Below are 20,335 nucleotides of genomic sequence, written 5' to 3'. Positions count from 1 at the left end.
TGTGAGTAAAGTTCCTGCGCAATACAGGACTGTATGTGAGGGTATGAGACGTGAGTGTGGCATTTAGTCTGACCAGTGGAGGGCAGTTATACACCTAGTAGCGTCGCAACTGCAGGAAACACGTGAAGAAGAAGAAGTGGCCAACGTCATTTCCGTTACGCGATACTAGAACTTTGGCGCCGCATATTCAAAAAGGTCCTTGCAAACATTGGAGGGTTAACGCGGTAAAACTACGATGAAGACGAATTAAGACGTTACATTAGTCAGTAAACTATGGACAAAAGGTGACTTGAGCTAACGCTGTGTGTAACGTTCATTATATCCGTACTGTAGGGATGAGTTGGCGTTCGATACCAAGCAACGTTAGATCTCTGCGGGTAGCTGAGATGCTTCCAGCAGTTAATCATATTATCGGTTTGTGAGCTGAAATAATGTCGCTATTGATCCTCTGAGAGACAAACTGGGTGTTAGATAGAAATAGAAATTGCATTAAAATATAAATCTGAAACAAGATTCATCATGAACAGGAACAAATTGAAGAAACCAAAGGTGAGTTTTACTTTTATGTTTGAGAAAGGGAAACGCTGCTCGATAATGTAAAACTGCCTCTTGACAGCGCAGTCTGTCTAGTATGATCACTCCCTTGTATAATACCCTTTTTCGTATTTTTTCAACTATGAAGAATGGCAGCATGCAGAATAAATGAACATCTTACATAAACGAGGTCTTAAATCATGTTTTTGATAACGTCCGTGTATTTAATCTGTAACAGTCTGAACGTGAATGAACTGTTATGTAAAAGGCAACAGGGGTATTATGTTAACGTTATCCTTTGTTTCTGTCAGGTATTAGGAGGACAAAAGATCACTTCCTTCTTTTCCTCTCAAAACCACCACATGGTAAATTTAATTTTCTCTGCCAGATTTTGCTCTATTTTTTCTGTTTGTCTTCTTTCCTGGTCCAGTAATCTAGTGCCCTGCATAACATTGTCAAAGGAAGTAAAATTTAATATTTCCGGAAATAGTTTGGTAAATAAAAAAGCATAGGATGGCTCTTTTGGATTAATAATAATATTATTGTTAAAGTGTCTGTGAAACTGCCTTGAACACTAAAAAACACTGCAACATCAGTACTCAGTAATGTCTAACTATTATTATTCCTTTGTGTTTTAATCCTTTCTGCACATATCTTTAAGTTGCTTTTGTTGTGTTTGTCAGTTATTTTCAAATTTGTATTGTTTTTAAATATTTGTCTTGTTATAACCTCTTATATTGGTATGATCTTTTTGGCTCTATTAGCTACTTTCATTTCTCTGTGATTAACAATAAAGAGTCACTACTAACACGTTTTATGTAAAGTACATTTGATATATAATGCTGAACTTATCTTCTGTGGTGCTTTAAGGGCTTACTGTCTGGTGCTGCATTCAACAAGACTGAACCTCAGCTCAAACATGGTCAAACCTCATTAATCGGACCACAGTCCCCCTTAAAGAGGGGCATTCTTGGGGACCTTAAAAACCTCCTGCCATCCATGCCAGATATCCTCTGTTCTGTACCGGAGACCCCCAACAGTCAGATCAAACCGGCTTCTTCTTTCTCTTCTTCCTTCAATGATCCAGGTCAACTAAGCCCCCTTTCAAGCAAAGAGGGGACAGTCCTGGAGAAGCTTGGCCAGCTTTCCCCTATATGTCGTAATCCTCACTCAAAAGGACAAAATTGTCAGAGAGTAAAAACTGAGGAGGGAGCAAAACCTAAGAGAAAAGAGGGATCCTCTGGCTCCTTAAAAAGACTCTTCAGCCCTACACATGAGCCCCACAATGCAAAGCGACCAAGGACTGCAAACTCAATGGCAAAAATACCTCCACCAGCACCTGACAGCCCCATTAAAAACAATTTGACAGTGACAAGGCCTGTGATTGGCTCTCTGAAGACACCTCACCAGTCTGAGAGGAAACAAAAAAACTGTGAAGAGGAGAGAGATGAAAACAATAAAGATAGTGGTTTCACTGTGATAACTGAGCAGAAGGCTTTTGAATTTAAATCCAATAAAAATGCACACGCTCGTCTGAATACTGACAATCGCGCTCCCACTGGTTGGGCAGGTACACTAACCAACACAGCTGCAGTAGAAAGAAGTGTCAGAAAAATTAAGACGGACTACGGTGAAAAAGAGGATGAGACTGACCTCAAAAATAAAGAAGCTGCTAGATCAACTATTCAATCATCTGATGGAGACAGAGACAAAGTAGGGTCCTCAGATCAGGAGCAACCTAGAGGTACATTTACTTTAACATTTATGTTTCTATAGCAACCTGAAAGACCTCTGGTAAAGTTTGTTTAAATTTTCCAAAATATAGCATGCATTTGTTGCTGTAAAAACAAAAAAATAACAAAAATTCACCTTGCCTTGGTTTTTCTCCTCTGATTTAATTTTTTTGACTGCTTCCACACAAAAAACAAACAGGAAAAGCATCCGTGTGTCCTGATGAAGAGGGGCTTGATGAGAGCTGGTTTGCAGAGCAGATGGATCATCCTGAAGGACATGTTGCAGATGATAAATCCAGAAAAAAGCCTCAGTAAGAAACACTTGATCTGGAGGATAGTTTGGTGACTTCAAAATCACTCATCTCTGTATGAATGGGGGGTCAATAAAGTGACAGTAAACAACACGTGGAAATCAAGATCTTAATTGTGGGAGAAGTCTGTTTCTCACTTTGTCATGGCTGAGAGTCATTGCTCAATGAGTTTTTTGACAAGGAAGTTAATAATACCAGGACCTAGATATTTACTTTCCTATTGGATAATATAATTGCGATTTTATTGTAATGTAGGGTTGTTGTGATCAAATGATAAGAACACCGGTTGCAACAAAAAACATAAGACCTAAGCACTAAATGTTAGGTAATTTCCTGTTTTTGTTTAACAAAAAAATGCAGAAAAACTCGGGCACTGGCTAAATTGTACAAAAACATAAATCAGTACTTTTCAATACTTTCAATTGTTAAAGAAACAGAGGTTCTATCATTGTAAACCTGGTGCAGAAATAGATAACCCTAAGTTTTGACAACGTTAGTATGATGCTTTATTAAGAATTGAAAACACATCCTTGCTAAAATTCTCTTTGTCCCTACAGTAAAGTGCCTGATCACATCATCCTCTCTGGAGGCGCCAATAACCGTTACTGGGTTTTAGATGTTGATGAGAAGCCTGGAAGCAAAACACTGACCATCTCGTGTTTCAAATCTCTCCATACAACTGAGACATGTCTGCTAAAGGATGGATGGTAATGCTGTCTGTTAGGACCCTCTTTCCTGTAATTTTTTTTCCTCATGCATGCTCTCTTTCCAAAAGCAGCACAAATGTGTGGGAGTAAAGCTTATTTCCCCCCTTTGTAGCTCTACATGCATATATTCATATATTTCTGTATTTGCAGTAACAGCCAACTGGTTGTGCTTTGAAGGCGTCAGTATGTCTCATAGATTTAGCACGTGTAGTTTTTCATCATGCATTTCTGTACATCTGTGTCCTCTATTAATCTATGAAATGACTGTGTGCATGTTTGCAGGGAGATGACACCTGTTTGCCATGGTGATGTGGTGCACATTGAGGGGCGCTCTGATGATGGCTCCTGGATAGTTGACAGGGAGCAGGGCTTTCTGATTTTACTACCCGATAGCCTCATCTCAGGAACCAGCATCTCCAGTTCCATCCGCTGCATGAGGAGAGCAGTGCTGGGAGACATGTTCAAGGTGGAAATCTTCTTGAAAAATCACAGAGTTATTAATTTTACGTTGGTTGTGTGTTTTTTCCCAGGGTTCTGAAGTGGATTTAGCACTCTGCACACTGTGAATGTAGTTGATTTGGTTATTGTAAAGCGAGGTCAAAATAGAATCCATGTATTGAGGCTCAATTTAAGTCCTTTAATGTCTGTAACAAAATGTGTATTTTCTCAGTCCTTTATGGAAAGTCTTTTAACGTTTGTTGGTTTGATGGTTTATCTATCAAAGACAAAAGCAGTCTTCACAGCATTATTAATGTCTGCTCAAAAATAATCAGAGTCCAGTAGAGAGCTTTGCGTTCTTTATGGAAGAGGCAGGTGGTCCAGAAAGCTAAAGGAATAATTTCCTAACATGACCACATCCTGTCCTTTAAGTCAACTGTTGTTTTAAGCTGGTGGCTCTTTCATACATTCCATGATCGAGACTTACAATGTAATCTGTAAGCACTGTAGCATATCCAATACATTGAATCTTATTTGTTTACTTATGTCTACTGCTGTTTTTAGATATGCGTTTTAATCTTGCTTTACTCTGAGTGTGTCATTCATAAAGGAGCCACAGGAGGGGGTCAACATGCCAATGAGCTCTTTAGTCTATGTACTGACTGACGACAAAAAACTAAAGTTATCTGAATCGGTGCTTAACTCTCATCTTCCTCTGCTATGTTTGCTGTGAATCAGAGTTTTGATGGTGGCTCCAAACAAATGCTGAATGGCACCATGGTCCATGAAGTCTTCCAAAAAGCAGCTAGGGCTAAAGACTTCTCTTCAGAGATGCTGTCTAAGCTGGCTGATCAGGCTCTGCATGGTCCTCAGTACCTGGGAGACATGTGAGTGGTTAAATTGTTATGTGCACTGTTCCTTTTGTGATGATACACTGTAATGTTATTCAGAATGAAGCTCTTGTTTTCAGTGTGATGTATCACGCTCTCTCTCTTCCAGCCTATGTGTGGATTTTTGTCCTGGTTTTGTTATGTTTTTGGCATGTGTCTTCAGGTACAGTTTGGGTGTCAGCCAGGAAGAGATGAAGCAGGAGCTACATGACTATCTACCCTCACTGGAGCATTGGGCAAAGGAGTACCTCAGCTCCCCAACTCCAAAAACTGTTAGCCTTAAAATGTAAATACACACACAAACCTTAAAAGATTTTTTAAAGTTTTGAACAGTAATATATATTCTGGTAAAAGTGACACAGTTTTTCAAAGTTTAATCTCTGTTAAGACATACTTAAAACTCAGATGTTGTCTCCGTCTTAATCACCTCAGCCCCAGCAGCTACAGCAGGGCTTCAAATGTGGGTACAGACTCGGCCTCTGTCGCCACAGTTACGGAACTGGCTGACATAGAGGAGAATGTATGGTCACCGAGGTTTGGCCTAAAAGGGAAAATTGATGTGACTGCACGAGTTCGAATCCAAAGACCACGAAACGGTACTTACAGAAATCCTGAGGAGAGGATCATACCGCTGGAGTTGAAAACTGGACGGGAGTCAAATTCCATAGAGCATCGGAGTCAGGTTAGTAAACCACAGTGAGCCCAACAAGACAGACTCACACAAAGGCTGAGGGAAGCAGTGGAGGAGCGGAGTTTGCACTGAACAATGTTGATTTAGACTCAGTCAGAGCTGCTGCAAAATAATGACCTCAAAACGATATTCAGACACATTTTTTGTGTGTAGGTGATTCTTTACACTCTGATGAGCTTGGAGAGATACAGTCCTGAAGCTGGCTTCCTGCTTTATCTCAAAACTGGCAACATGCACCCTGTAGTGGCCACCCACATGGACCGCAGAGGTGAGAAAAACATGTTACTAAATGGTAAATGTATGTGAGCTTGTATAGCCCTTTTCTAGTCATGTGACTACTCGAAGTGCCTTTACACTGCAGGTCATACCTACACATTCACACCCTTTCACTTTACATTCACATACTGATAGCAGAGGTTGTTATGAAGAGTTAACCATCAGTATAAGCTTATCTCATTCAAATGCATTCATACCCATGTACACACCACAGACAAAGCAGTGGGAGAAAATTGGGTTGAGAGAGTGACGAAGAGACATATGAGAAAGGATCCACAGGCCAGACTTGAGATGGAGTGGAACCCAACTGCTAGGCCATCTGTGCCCCATAAATATATCTTTATCACTGATTGTAGAATCATGTTTTCTTTTGCTGTTTAGCATTAATTTATTTCAAAAAGTGTTGACGATTCACTATAAATGCTAAAGCCCTATTAACAAATGCACAAAACTCCTGAAATTTGCCAGAAGTTGAATGGTGAGCTGCATGTTGACTTTACTCTCTTGTTTATGCTGCAAACATATCCAATTACATGTACAGCTTGATTTAAGGCAAATCTGTAACCATAGCTATGGTTTTAATGCTCACCTGCCATCTTGGTGCGTCTCTTTTACATCGTCTCTTGCCCTCTGATCCATTCCTCCCTGTATGACAGGAAAACTCTCTTTTGTGATGGACTTTTGTAAATAAACAACTCAGGAAGATTTCAGGCAGCTGTGGGAAAATTTCTAGAGGTTTTCAGGATTGTATATTTGGTGATGGCTTGTACTGAATTTTGTCAGCCTGTCTTTATGAGTCATAAGACAACGATGGAGTAAAACCTTGTCTTCTTCACCTTTCCCCTTGTTTATGTCAGAGCTGCTGAAACTGAGGAACACTTTGGTTCACCACATTAATAACTGTGTGGAGAAAAAAGCCAATAAAAGCAATTTGTCCCGACTTCCTGACATCCTAACGAACAGACAAACCTGCCAGTACTGTCCACAGAGGAGAAACTGTGCTTTATATGAGAGGTAAACCAGCTCTGCAACCATGGAATTTGTTCTAACCTTTATAAGCTAGTATTTCTAAGTCTATGCACTAATACTGAGTTCTAAGACGGTAGTTGAACGGTTAGACTAGGACATCAGCCCCTCTACTTTTCTACCTTTTTGTTTTATTGATCCTCTTTTTATCTTTTCTCCTCCAGAGCAGTGGATGGCAACTCTCTTGGCGATCATGAGGATGTTGTGCATGACTTCCTGCAGCAGGAGACAGGCCACCTCACCCAAAAACATCTGCACTACTTTTCCCACTGGCTACTGCTCTGCTGCCTTGAGGCGGGAACCATGGAGACTAAGAATTCCCGAAAGCGTGTGTGGCTTCAGATGGCTGAGGAGAGGTATAAGGCTTATATCTGATATGTAGACATTTTAACACATACAGTCTTGAATTTTCTCTCAGTTTGTGTCCTAAACTTTGATTATGTGTTTTAATTAACATGTATTTCCTTCTATTCTGTGCTACTAGTGAGAAGAGTGGGAGCTGTGTGGCGAACGTGCAGCTCAGTGGTGCAGTCACCATGCAGTCTGACGGGGTTTTCCTCCATCGGTTCCAGCGGAGCAGTGTAGCTCAGCAGAAGGGTTTGACAAGCAGTGGCTTGGCTAGTGGAGACCGCATTGTTGTTAGCGATCAGGAAGGCCAGCTGATTGGTTTGGCAACAGGTTACTTGTGCGAAGTCAGCAGAACATCAGTCAGCTGCACTCTGGACAGGTGAGAGTGAATGGACATCTGTGGAAAAACTAGAAAACAGCAATTTGTTGGGACCTTTCCTTGTACTGAGTCAAGCACTAGCCTTACTTGCTCTTGCCTCGGTGCAAAACATATTTTACAGAGACCTGTCCAAGTTCAGTGGTGTGTTATTTCGATTGGATGGTGATGAAGGTGTGGTAGGCCTCAGCACTCATCTCACCAATCTCTCTCGACTGATGGAAGACTGTCAGGACAGGTACAGTAAAACACAGTATTTACTCTCTTGGGCAACTTTGTATGTTGATTAGTTTTGGATGGGAAAAAATGTCACCCTATTAACAGTCAATCTGCTACACTGTTAAAGCTAGAGTATACAGTGCATTAAGAAAGTATTCAGACCCTTTCACTTTTTTGTTTTTTGTTATATTTCAGCCAGATGTTACATTCAAAAAATCTTTTTTTCCCTCATTAATCCAAACTCAGTACCCTGTCATTACAAGTGAAAAGAGGATTTAAGAATTTCTTTCCAACTAGTAAATATAAAAAACTGAACTATTACATTGACATAAGTACCGAGAACCTTTGCAAGAACACTTGAAATTTAGCTCAGGTTCTTCCCACTTCTCTTGATCTTTGCTGAGATGTTTCTACAACTGGATTGGAGTCCACCTGTGGTAAATTAAATTGATTGGACATGATTTGGAATGGCGCACACCTCTCTATAAAAGGCCTCACAGCTGAAAATGCACATCAGACCAAAAACCAAGCTATGAGGTCAAGATTCCCAAGAACACAGTGGCCTCCAAATAAAACATGATTAAAAACATCTATGCAACCACAAATACTGTTCACCAATGCAGTGAGGAGGAGAGATATGTTGCCATACTTCTCAGTATATTTAAACAGTCAAACATCTGCTTTTAGCATATGTTAAAGGGGGATAAATTTTCATTTACATAAGGTTGCATATGATGGTGGAGGAGCGGTCATGACAGTGCCTCTCAGCATTTTATTATTGGTGTATTGGTCACACTGGTATTTACAAGACTGAGCCAACTTTTTAGATAAGACATTTGTATTAAAAAGGCCTCTTACAATACAGATTTTTTTAAAGTCCTGTTGATGATCTTGTTTGCACTTGTAGATCATATTAAGAATGAGCAATAATTTCAGTTTGTTTCATAAACTTCTGCAAACTCCTCACAGAATCTTTAAGTCGCATTTGCAAAGCTTTGTTATAATGAGTAGGCTATCTGCAGTTTTTATGTTTGGTCTGTGTGTTTGTGCAGTGACCGTCTGAGGGAGCTGATTGTTGACCTTCGGCCTCCAGAGTTTATTTCAAACCTCAGTTCTGTTCTGCCAAGAGAGGCCAAAGACACGGTGGCTAACATCCTCAAAGGTGACTGTGCATCTCTACACTCTTTAACTCATGGCTTTTATTTACTCTCATGCTTTTATACATTCTCAGGTGTGTTTGACTCATTGTCTCTATGGAGGATTTGGCTTTTAAAGAACAATTTTATTGATTAATTTTTAAATCATTGATGGAAACTTTATGGCCATTTCTTATGAGAATTACAACTTGTGTGAGAGTGTGAAAACCACTGTGGTCATTTCATGTATTTGTTTTGTAGGACTTAACAAACCGCAGAAGCAGGCCATGAAGAAGGTGCTGTTATCCAAAAACTACACACTGATTGTTGGCATGCCAGGCACAGGCAAAACCACCACTATCTGCACTTTGGTAACGTAGCCATGGTCTTTTAAATGTGGTTATACTTATTTCAATTGATAGGAAATGAACGTTGCTTGTGCCCCAACTATCTTTCGTTTATTTCAAATTAAATAAACTATTGAAACAAGGTTTTAAGTAATAATTTTTGTCTGCTCATGTGGCACACTCCACTTTTTTGTCACTTGTCTTCTCCTCACTTTGTGTTCAAGGTTCGAATCCTTCACGCTTGTGGTTTCAGTGTGTTGCTGACCAGCTACACACACTCTGCTGTCGACAACATCCTGCTTAAGTTAAAGCGGTTCAGAGTTGGGTTTCTGCGTCTCGGTCAGGGACAAAAGGTGTGCTGTTGTTGATGATGGTGTTAAAGTACAAGAAATATTTACTGATGCGTTTTACAGCATTACATTGAAATCTAATGTTTTTTAGATGGACCTACTGTTAATGACAAAATAAGCCTCGGTACTGCACAAATCACTTTTAGAAAATATTCAAGCAGTGTAGTGTTTAAATAGTTGAACTTTTTCAGTAACAGTTCATCAAAATATTATCAGCAAAGAAAAATTCTGTATTATCAGCAAATACAGAACTTTTCTTTTTACCTCACAGTATCTGCCTTTCTTCTTTTTGCTTTATGCTGCCTGTTCAGGTTCATCCTGACATTCTGCCTTACACAGAAGAAAGTTTGAGGAAAAAAGGAGTTCACACCCTGTCAGAGTTGGAGCAGCTTTATAACAAGGAGGTGAGGTGTAAATACTTTATTTGGAAAATCCTTTCATCAGCCTTTCATTTTGTCTACACTGTGTACAATTGTTATATTTTTCTAAAATGTATATATGAACTCCAGTTGTTCTTTTTTAATGTGTTTTTTACTTTTACTTTGCAGTTGGTTGTGGGAACAACCTGTATGGGCATCAAACATCCCATTTTCACACGCCGTCGCTTCGATTTCTGCATCGTAGATGAAGCTTCACAGATCAGTCAGCCGATCTGTGTGGGCCCCCTGTTCTATGCCAAGAGATTTGTCCTGGTTGGAGATCACCAACAACTGCCACCAATTGTTCAAAATCAGGAGGCAAGGTAAAGTATTTGTGGTGAGGAAAAATAAAGGTATATTTTATATTTGAATGGTTAAAAATAATGAGTTGACATACATTTGAAAAACACTTCCTTTTCTTTGAGACTCTGGTTCTAAATTTGTTTTAGGTTGAGATTTAAAATTTAACACTAAATACAGCTTTAGTTTTTAATTCAAATAAGAGGGTTAATAGTAACATCAGGTGTTTATTTCTTTGTTTTCCTGCAGGTCCCTTGGGATGGATGAAAGTCTGTTTAAGCGACTGGAGCTCCATAGTGAAGCAGTGGTCCAACTGAATGTGCAGTACAGGATGAACAAGTAAACTTACTTCAAACACTGACTTCAAATTTTTAAATATTTGCACATATTTTAGGCCTTAAAATTGTGTTTTGACACTGACTCCTATTATTACACAACATGTAAGTAACGCTGAAATTTACATTTTTAGAACAAAAAGAATATTGAAGCATAAAATTTCATCATAACTTTATGAATTTCATAGTTGTTCTTGCTGCTCTGTCCTGCAATAACCCTACAGAGAAAACTTCTCTTTGTGACAAATGCATCACAAGGCATGAGCAGAAACATTACCCCTCCTTAATAAATGCTTTGTGTGTGTTTCAGGCAGATCATGTCTCTCAGTAACTCGCTGATGTACGAAGGCCGACTAGAGTGTGGATCAGAGAGGACAGCCGAGGCTCTGCTCACCCTGCCCTTCCTGCTTTCTGTCCAGTCTGAGCTCAAGGCTCACAATGAGTCTGATCCCCAGCATGACCTGACTTGGGTGAAGGCCACATTGTTGCCTAGCAACCCTGTGTGCTTCCTAGATTGCTCAATGGTTGGTAGAGCTTGTCATCACAAGAGTTGTAGTTATTAGACCCTTTCACACGTGCATTTCTAGACAGCCAGCCCAAATCCTGATTTTTTTTTTCCCCCTGAATTTCCCTTCAACACATTATGTCCTGTTAAGATGAAGAGTATGAAGCAGCTTCATAATTTATGCATGGTGCATTCAGAAAGTATTCAGACCCCCTTCACTTTCTTATATTTTTTGTTGCAGCCTGATGCTACAGTCCTTTAGATTATTTATTTCTCTGATTAATCTACACTCAGTACCCCATAATGACAAAGTGAAAACAGACTTTTTGAAACAGATTTTTGCAAAATTATGAAAAACCCCTAAAATATTACAGATCAAATATAAAAATGCATATCAGCAAAAACCAAGTCATGAGGTCAACAATCCTGTCTCTGAGCTCTGCAGGCAGTTCCTTTGACCTCATGGATTGGTTTTTCCTCTGATGTGCATAGTTACCTGTGAGGCCTTCTGTAGAGAGGCGTGTGCCTTTCCAAATCATGTCCAATCAACTTAATTTACCACAGGTGGACTCCAGTCAAGGTGTAGCAACATCTCAGCAAAGATCAAGAGAAATTGGTGGAAACTGAGCTAAATTTCAAGTGTTGTTGCAAAGGGTCTGAATGCTTATGTCAATGTAATATTTAAGTTTTTTCCATAGTCTTGGTGCCTCATGGGATATAATCACCTTGCCCTCTCAACTGCAGTGAATTTTTTTGACTTACTTGCTGCGTTAGCGCCTCAGCTTACCTGGACAAGGGCTTTATATTTTTTCTATCTGTCTTAATGACAGTGATGTTTATATTTGGATATAAAATTTGGCTTGTAAGTGGGCTAGCTGAAGAGTACATATAGATTATGTTGCTTTGGTCAAACATCCCCTTAAACATATGTGAGATGTTGCAGTTTAAATCCTATAGAACGTCGTATGGTCCACATTTTATCTTTTTTAAAATTCGGCTGGTTGTAAAAGCCTTAGACCCTTTCTTCATGTGAGAATAATAATTCTCTCCTCTGCTTGCTTTAGGTACCAGCACTTGAATCTGTGGAGCAGGGAGGTGTTAGCAATCACACTGAGGCCGCCATCATATACAAGTTACTTTCATTGCTAATTAAGGTACACACAGATGTTACATTCAGTGTTTACTCTGGATCATGAGTACTTTTTAATGCAGTGAAGTGCAAAATATGTAAATACTGAGAGAAATCATCACTGTTTCATTATGGTGCTAACCCCTGCTTGTCCCTCTCTACTCAGGCTGGATGTAAACCCAGTGACATCGGCGTTATCGCCCCCTACAGGCAGCAGTTAAAGAGCATCTCTGCTTTGTTGCAGTCCTCGGCTTTCACCGGTGTGGAGGTAAACACTGTAGACAAATATCAAGGACGAGACAAAAGTCTGATTGTTCTCTCTTTCGTCCGGAGCACTGCGGAGGAGGGGCATGTAAGTGTTTCTCATTTCATCATATTTTTTTCTTGCTTATCCTTTTATTGTGCTTTAATCTCCGCTTACATGAACATGCAATGACCAGTTAACTGATTCTCACAGTTAGGAGAGCTGTTAAAGGACTGGCGGCGTCTGAACGTTGCCATCACCAGAGCCAAACACAAGCTGCTGATGGTTGGTTCTGCCGCAACACTGCGGCGCTACGCCCCTGTGGAGAAACTACTCAACCATCTCCAGCAGGAGAACATGATATCCTTTAAAAACATTAAGATGGCACTAGAACCAAACATTTCTTTATTGCTTTACAAAATCTGATACTTCAGAGTCATACATTTTTAGAGTGGTATCTATTTTCTACAACTCAACAGAATTCCTCTTCACATGCAAAGAAAAAGCTTATTAATAACTGTAACTCTTTTTAGTAACATGTCTTCTTATATCACAAAGCTGTGATTGAAGTTTTTTTCCTTAATGCTAACTTCACATTATCCAGCTCCCACCTGCTGCCCATAAAGCCTTACCAAGCATGTCCCTGTGATTCAAGACTAACTCTAACTGTGAAGAAACCATAGCTCACCTCAATCTGCAAAAACATGTCTGTCATTCCTGTCACCTAATTTTTACAGCTCCTTCTGTTTTTATTTTGTGTTGATCTGTTTGTGACACTACCTCTAATGTGTAGAGTACTGGTTGAAGCTTCTAGGTTGTGTAGTGAATTTTTATCCGATTCTTCATTGTACAAAGCAATTTGAAATGAGCAAACTTCTGACATTTCCATCTTAAGCAGATGAACAGACTGTAAATTCTGACTGACATTTCATTCAGATGCAAGTGAAGGAAACGGTCACACTAATGAACTTGATATATGGACTGAACTTCAACAAGCTTTGTAGGATCAAGAGGGTGCTTTATCATGGTACTGAACACTTACACTATAAAAAACTGAAATGTGGTGCAAAACACGCTCAGGCACAGTAGGAATAGCCTAGTGTGAACTCCTCATTAAAATTAAGATGTATTAGTTACACTGTGATGGTACTGAGCATCAGACCACAAGTAGGAATTTGTACCGTTTATACCGCCATTAATAAATTTACAGTGTTAAATCTTTCAATATGCATTCCCAGACCAAACCAAATGAGTTTTGTAAATATGTAAAGAGTGTTATTTATAGCCAGTCATTCCACCACAATATTTAAAAAAGCTCAGAAACTGACTACATTTCAGTCTCAAAGATGAAGAACCTAAGTGAAAGCAGAAAAGGCAAGCTACATTTCAATAAGGCAGCATCAGGTACTTGTTGGTCTTCAAGGCTTTTTGCATCTAAAACCTTGAACTAATTCAAGAAGGTTGAGATGAGTTCTTTGTGTGTTTTCTTATATAGGGTATAATCTGAGCCTGCTGGATTTCATTGAACATTGATGAATTATTTCATAGAATATGCTTAACAGTATACTGATCTACTAGAGTCAAGAAAGCTCAACAACAAACCAGTTTGGTAATTACAAGGACAAACTTTGGTATCATGAAAACTAGGTCAAAGCTGAGTTTTGTTGAAACCATACTTGAATAAAAACACATAAGCTTATAGCACATACTACTGAGAAATGATATTTTCACTGCTGAATGAGTGAGGATGTTGACCAGAGTAGCTGATTCTACTTTTAATTTCTTTGATTGAGACTCTCCATGTTATATTTCTAATTGTTGTTCTCTCTTTTGTGATAATTGTTGATTTTGTGTTTTTTTTTTCAATAAATAACCAGAGAAACTAAAGTTTAACATCTTTATTCCATCCTGTAACATGTTCTCATAAGAATGACGTTTAAGTTTAATAGTCCAGACGAAGTTTTTTCATCTTTTATTGAATCCATCTCATCTTTCTTCAAACCAGGTACATTATACCTGTCCCATCATCCCCAGCCTGTCTTCTCTGTGTGTATGAGTGTCTACAATGTGAGCGTTCCCTCTAGCATAAAGACGGCTTGTCCGGCTATGTTGATTCGTCCGTCATCTCTCACTTCTAGTTCCAGCTCCCCGCCTCGTTCAGAGCACTGGTAAGCTGCACACGCACAGGGTAATACACGGGTCAGTATGGTTCATTCCTTTACATATCAAACATTTAAGGGCTGAGTGAAATTACACTACATAAAATGTAATGCATTTGTTCTCGACTAAAAAAGATGAATTATTAGTAAAGTTACCCAGTAGTTTCTTCTTTCCTAGTTTCTCAGACCAGTAGCTTCCTAGCACAGTGTGGGCAGAACCTGCAGGGACACAAATTTAAGACCAGAAACTTACTGAAACATTTCACAATAAGCATACTGGAAGTTTAATTCATTTAACTGACTTCTTTACACTGTAGTTTTGTTAAAAAATACTTCAATTTTCCGAACGTTTTATTGCAAATATGTTGATTTTTTCAAAGCTACTGCGAGGAGTGTTAATTTTGTGCCCATCTTAATGTCCCCTGTACACATTTCAATACCTCTTATCTCTTATCTCTTTTTTTTAATTACAGAGGTGGGCAGAGTTAGCTCTGAGCCGGGGGTTCACTTACACTTTAAGTGTCTATGGAGCAGTATGTAGAAACAATTGAACGACTTACTGAAACTTTTTAAAGGTAATTTTTTGCTTTTTTTGCCTTTTTACTTTATTTTGGTAGGACAGCTGAAGAGAGAGGGGGGGAAACAAATACCTTACAGCTCTGGGCTCACCAACTCACCCATAACCAGCTAAAACTTATTAATATAACACATCCAAGACTGTCTGGATGTCTGTTGTAGGGGAAGTATGAGTTGTGGCCTACCTGTGACAGGATCCTCTGCGATGCCGTTCCATGGAGCAAAATATCTGGAGTAGAAGTCGTATCCTGGCTTGCAGTCTGGGGATCCTATTGACAATATATTGGTTAGAAAAAAAGACTTAAAAGAGAAAACAATTGCTTGAACATCAGAGAAACATAGAAACCAACAGTCTTGCTGATAAAAGGCTGAGCAGGGACGTTTGGGAACAACAAGCAAGTTCCAGCTAGATAAAAGAAGATATGTCTCATCTGGATTCACCAAATAAATTAAAGTCAAATGAGTTCTTTTACGTTACCTTTCATAGTGAGGATCACTCCTTTGACTCGTCCGGTCCTCTCACTGCTCTGAAGGGCAACCGGGTCAACTTTCAGATGGGTTAGCACGGACCTGGAGAAACATGCAACATGTGATGGGAGTCCATTTTGGCTCATCATTAATTGTCTCCTAGCATCACATTATTCTGCTGATCTGTATGTGAGTCTGTGTGTGTGTTGTTATTATAACCTGTCACAACTGTCAGCCAGTCGAACCATCAGTTTCTTTGTGTTAGAGCTCAGATAAACATCCTGGACTGGATGGTTTCCAACTGCAGCCTATAGCACATGCAGAATCAAAGTTTTTTTAATTGGCCAGGACTCCCTTGTACAAGAGATTTTTGTACCTCAGTGCTACTGCTAGATACATAAAGGTTGATTTAAAAAAACTGATTTAAGGGAAAAAACAATAAGAAATGTTTAGATATGTGCAGGGAAAGTATGAAACCTGAGAGGGCTTGTATAAGGACATCCCCAGAAAGGACTATTTCTTTCATAGAAAAGAAGATGGAAAAACATAAATAAGGCAGAAAAAGCAATAGTAAAAGAATTCATGGACACAAAATCCTTATCACACTTGAGCATCTTAAGCAATATGAGGATAAATGTATAGGGATCTCACTAACCTCAATGACATCTCTGAACTCATTGGGATCCTGAGAAATTAAATTTTTGAAAGAAAAAAGTTAAAATGGTAGCATTTTGTTTAATATTCGTAAAATTTATATTTTACAAAAACATGATAAAAATGATGCAGTGCTTACAGAAACATGTACAGATGAGGACAAAATTATTAGCCCCTCATAAAAATGTAATTGTTTTTTAAAGGAATTTCTGAAGTGCTATTAAATAGATGGTGGGCCTCAGCTCACCCAAAAAAGATTTGAAATGTAACTGTTTTAGGATGGCCCAGGGGCTTTTTTGTTTCAGGGAAGATATTTATTTTTATAGTAATACTGGTGGATATGATAATTATATGACAAAAAGTCATAGAAGTGGATAACAAGCATCCATGTCCTGATATGTTTGTGTGACCACATAATGTACCTCCTGAGTAGGTGGATTTAGAGGAAAGTTCATGATGTACCGCTCTCCCTGCTGGATGACGCACAGTTCTCCACTCCTGGTCTCAAACACCAGCTTAGGATTCTCATTTTCTATCACACATGACACACAGGAAACGTTAAAATGATTACAGGGCGGCTGCTTTGCCAGGTTAAAATATTGTTAATGTCTAATTATTACAAGTGTATCTCAAAATACTTTTAATTGGTTGACATTTAATTGTTTTCCATATCAAGTCAATGCACGGTCTGTATTCTTAGCTTTAGTTGGACCCTGGTTTACAGATCATATATACCCTCAAGTTTGTTTTATATCTTACTCTTATGCTGGAACAGCACTGCTGCAGAGGCCAGAGTTGCATGACCACACAGATTGACTTCATTGGTGGGTGTAAACCAGCGAAGCCGGAACCTTGAACCTGTTAATCACACTACGCTGTCAGAAAAATGCTTCATACCACATTCAGTTCCAACCAAATAATCTGACTGAACAATAGGCATTAAATGATTTCTACATAGAAGATTGTGCAACCTTTTCCATTGTGTCTTTCTCTGTCTCACCTGGGAGTTCCAAATACAACAAACTAACCTTACTGCAAACAAGTTGACCTGAACAATGGAGGGGGTACCTCTGAATTACAAAACCAACCACTACTTAAGTCACTGAATAATAAAAAGTAAGAAGATGCCAGGGGAATATTTGGGTTTACTGGCAACAGGTCAGTTTAAATTCTAGAACTATTTGAACAAAAAAATAGATTTCTCTCTTTTTCTCTGCCTCATGCCTGCCAACTAAAATAGCAGTGCTGATATTCTGAAAAGCATTACACCCTTGAGCATGATATTGCTGAATTGTATACATTTTTATGCAGCTTATAGATTTCCTCATAGTCTTTGTCTTTAAATCCACAGTTAACTGGAGCAGGCAAAAACTTTGCTTCAGATTTAGCAATATTGCATCCTTAAAAAAACAACAAATCTTTACATATCCACCACTACTTTTACTATGAGTATGTTAATTTTAAAATGTTAAGTTCTGCTTAAGCGTAAGTAGTAGGTTCTTAAATACTATAGACAGCCAAGACTGAACTGCATATACAAATAAAATGTACCATAAAACCAGTTCTTCTTTATTAAATAAGGCAAAGTAATCATGTTTTAGATGTAGAGTTTATCCTATTCAGTATTTAAATTTATAATATTGAGGACTTTAGTTAATTTTCTTCCAAAAGGAGTGCTAGACTGTTAATTTCGTTGACTAAAACTATGACTCAAAATGTTTGTCGACAGCCTTTTTTTCCATGACAAAAACTAAACTAGGACTAACCAAAAATATATCTTTGATGACTAAAACTGACAAAAAGCAAGTTTAGTTTTCATCAAAATTAGTTCAGTTTTCGGTGAACATTCAAATCCATGATATTTCTCTGTCAAAATAAGTCTGTCAAAATACAATGCATCTGTGTGTTTTTGCCTCTCAGCTGTGGCAAGCAGGGACCTCAGGTTTGGCAGGGTGCATAGAAAACACTACCATGATTCGGTACCAGATTTAGGCAAGAGAAGTAATGCTTGGACTGAAAGACTTTTTATGGACTAAAACTAGACTAAAATGTTTCTGGTGTAGAAGAAAAAGGGTAGAAATGACTAAAATGTGACCAAAACTAAAAGATGTTTTATCTAAAGATTAAAATTAAAAAATAGCAGTCAAAATTAACACTGGTGGTAGCCTAATCTGCTTGAAGTGTGTATATATTATTATATAAATTTCCTCATCAAAAATTTAATGCCTGATACCTTTTCTATTTTTTTGTGGTTCTATGCATTGACTTTTGTTAAAAAGCTCATTAACGTACTAGAGATTCTTAAGCTGATGTGCAAAACAGCAAAATGACTGCACACTGCATTTTTAACTGTCACAGCTCATTGCATTGTTCCTCTCATTCCCAACAATGCAAGTCTTAGCTGTGTTTTGAACATTGTTATCTGTTAAACTGCTGAGTACATGTGTTTTTTTCCCAGTTTGTGAGCACACAAGAACACGCATACCAACCTCATTTAGACTGCAAAGAGGTCAATAGCTTTATGCCCAACCAGAATGTCTTCATACAGGGTCTAAAATGCTGGTTTTATAAATTTATTAACCTAGTTTACTTTAGAGTTTCTGTTTTCTCCTAATTGTTACCTAGATTTTTAAAGCATGCCTTTATACAATGAAGGCTTTAATAGTAAGAGAGTTTTGTTTGAAAAAATATTACAGCATGACATATAGGAGGGCAGAAAATCAATGCATTTTGTTCTATTCAGTACTCAAAGGAGTATAGATTGTCACAACTTCAGCTGGCCAGAGGCAGGTATAGAATCTTTATTTATATTTGTTTATTGCCACCACTTGTGACAGTTGTCTTTTTCTTTCCAATTATCAGCTTCACTAATAAAACCAAGGACATACCAGATGTCAAAACCTGTATTGTTTACTCATAAAATGAAATGTAAACCTCAAAGTCAGAATAATTTACTAGCCAAGTATGTGGACACATACAAAGACTTTGACCTGTCCCATAAGGTACATTTCTCATAAATCCATTGAAAAAAGATGAACAAATATGCAGGCTGATAACACATTTGTAACAGATCAGACATATGGTCATACCTGTAGTGAAACTGTCAGAGGGATCTATCCTGGTAATGAAGGCTGTTTCTGCCAGGTTCATCTCTGCTGCAATCCTCTGATACAGGTCATCACTCAGCTCCTGATAGAGACATAATACACACATACAAATAAGCTTCTTTAATGTTGATGAAAAATAAAATTAAACTGTGGAAATGCGAGATACAGGGCTGCTTAAACAACTTTTTACAGTATGATATATACTATACAGCCTAATACTGAGTCACATAAAATTAAAACATTAAACTTTGCTGACATGAAAAGTTAGGTCATCCATCAAATAACTACACTAAATCCCTCCATTACTGGCTGTCTGTGTATGTGTAGGGTACATTATCATTGTAGGCTTACTCACGTGCAAAAGTGGACAAACAGCTGCAGGGTTTCCCTTGAAGGCTAGATTGGTGAAGGCATCTACCGTATACACTGAAATCTCCATTACTGAGGAAACTTTTTGAAACTAAAAGAGTCAGCTCTGACGACGGTTGTGTATGCTTCCCCGCTGCTGTCAGTGGACTTTAGCCTGCGTGTTTGGTTTCAGCAGACGCCCATCAGCGTCAGTTTTTCACGTCAGGGTTGCCAGATATTTGACATGTTTTCAAAAGCATGTAAATGTTGGAGCTAGTTCAAAACCTGAAACGCTTTTGTCACTGTCAAATAAGCAAACAGATTAAGCCCACACCCTGCAATTAAGTTTTAATAAATGTGTTACAGAAAATATATGCGGGTGCTTGAGACTTTGAAACCCCCTTTTATGATTACAGACAGAGGAGCCAAACACAACGTCAGCTTTATCTCCTGATCTTTTCAAAAACGCCTTATGTTTTCTGTCTTTATTTGGAATACCTTGCATTTAATGCATTGTTGAACCTTTCCTAGTTCGATCAACTTAAAATCTAATTTTCAACTCATACAGTGACTCGGTCACTACAAATCTAACAGCAAATAAATATTCGATATAACTGCAATGTATTTGAATTTCCTTAAAATCACCATTAAATCATTTTCAGTCCCCTGAGTCTTCCTCTGACTATTAAGAACAACAACAAATAATAAT

The 20,335-nt window shown here is 38.4% G+C and overlaps 2 protein-coding genes across 3 annotated transcripts; one reads left to right on the top strand and one right to left on the bottom strand.

The window, feature by feature from the left end:
* The first annotated feature begins 136 nt into the window (after positions 1–136).
* On the top strand, positions 137–13,234 carry dna2 (DNA replication helicase/nuclease 2). Its single transcript, XM_041786926.1, has 25 exons — positions 137–549; positions 846–899; positions 1,405–2,278; positions 2,467–2,578; positions 3,136–3,285; positions 3,568–3,751; positions 4,462–4,610; positions 4,777–4,899; positions 5,046–5,295; positions 5,458–5,572; positions 6,438–6,594; positions 6,771–6,962; positions 7,091–7,333; positions 7,455–7,568; positions 8,602–8,711; positions 8,947–9,056; positions 9,257–9,385; positions 9,694–9,786; positions 9,931–10,124; positions 10,351–10,440; positions 10,747–10,960; positions 12,006–12,095; positions 12,237–12,422; positions 12,528–12,674; positions 12,910–13,234. The coding sequence occupies exons 1-25, from the start codon at positions 520–522 to the stop codon at positions 12,961–12,963; spliced, it is 4,164 nt and encodes a 1,387-aa protein (XP_041642860.1). The 5' UTR covers positions 137–519; the 3' UTR covers positions 12,964–13,234.
* A 963-nt stretch (positions 13,235–14,197) lies between these two features.
* LOC121509508 (phenazine biosynthesis-like domain-containing protein 1) lies at positions 14,198–19,817 on the bottom strand. Of its 2 annotated transcripts, XM_041786936.1 has the most exons (10): positions 19,634–19,814; positions 19,261–19,360; positions 16,931–17,029; positions 16,594–16,703; positions 16,173–16,202; positions 15,737–15,825; positions 15,528–15,619; positions 15,235–15,318; positions 14,630–14,692; positions 14,198–14,487 (listed from the first exon to the last, which is right to left on the bottom strand). In XM_041786936.1, the coding sequence occupies exons 1-10, from the start codon at positions 19,715–19,717 to the stop codon at positions 14,375–14,377; spliced, it is 864 nt and encodes a 287-aa protein (XP_041642870.1). In that variant the 5' UTR covers positions 19,718–19,814; the 3' UTR covers positions 14,198–14,374. The 2 variants fall into 2 exon arrangements, with proteins under 2 accessions (XP_041642870.1, XP_041642878.1); XM_041786944.1 differs by lacking the exon at positions 16,931–17,029 and having other exon boundaries at positions 19,634–19,817.
* Between the last annotated feature and the right edge of the window lie 518 nt (positions 19,818–20,335).

The sequence above is a fragment of the Cheilinus undulatus genome, linkage group 1, assembly GCF_018320785.1.
Source record: "Cheilinus undulatus linkage group 1, ASM1832078v1, whole genome shotgun sequence".
NCBI lineage: Eukaryota > Metazoa > Chordata > Actinopteri > Labriformes > Labridae > Cheilinus > Cheilinus undulatus.
The sequence above is the reverse complement of the archived record's forward strand: the minus strand, read 5'-3'. Positions and strand labels throughout refer to the sequence as shown.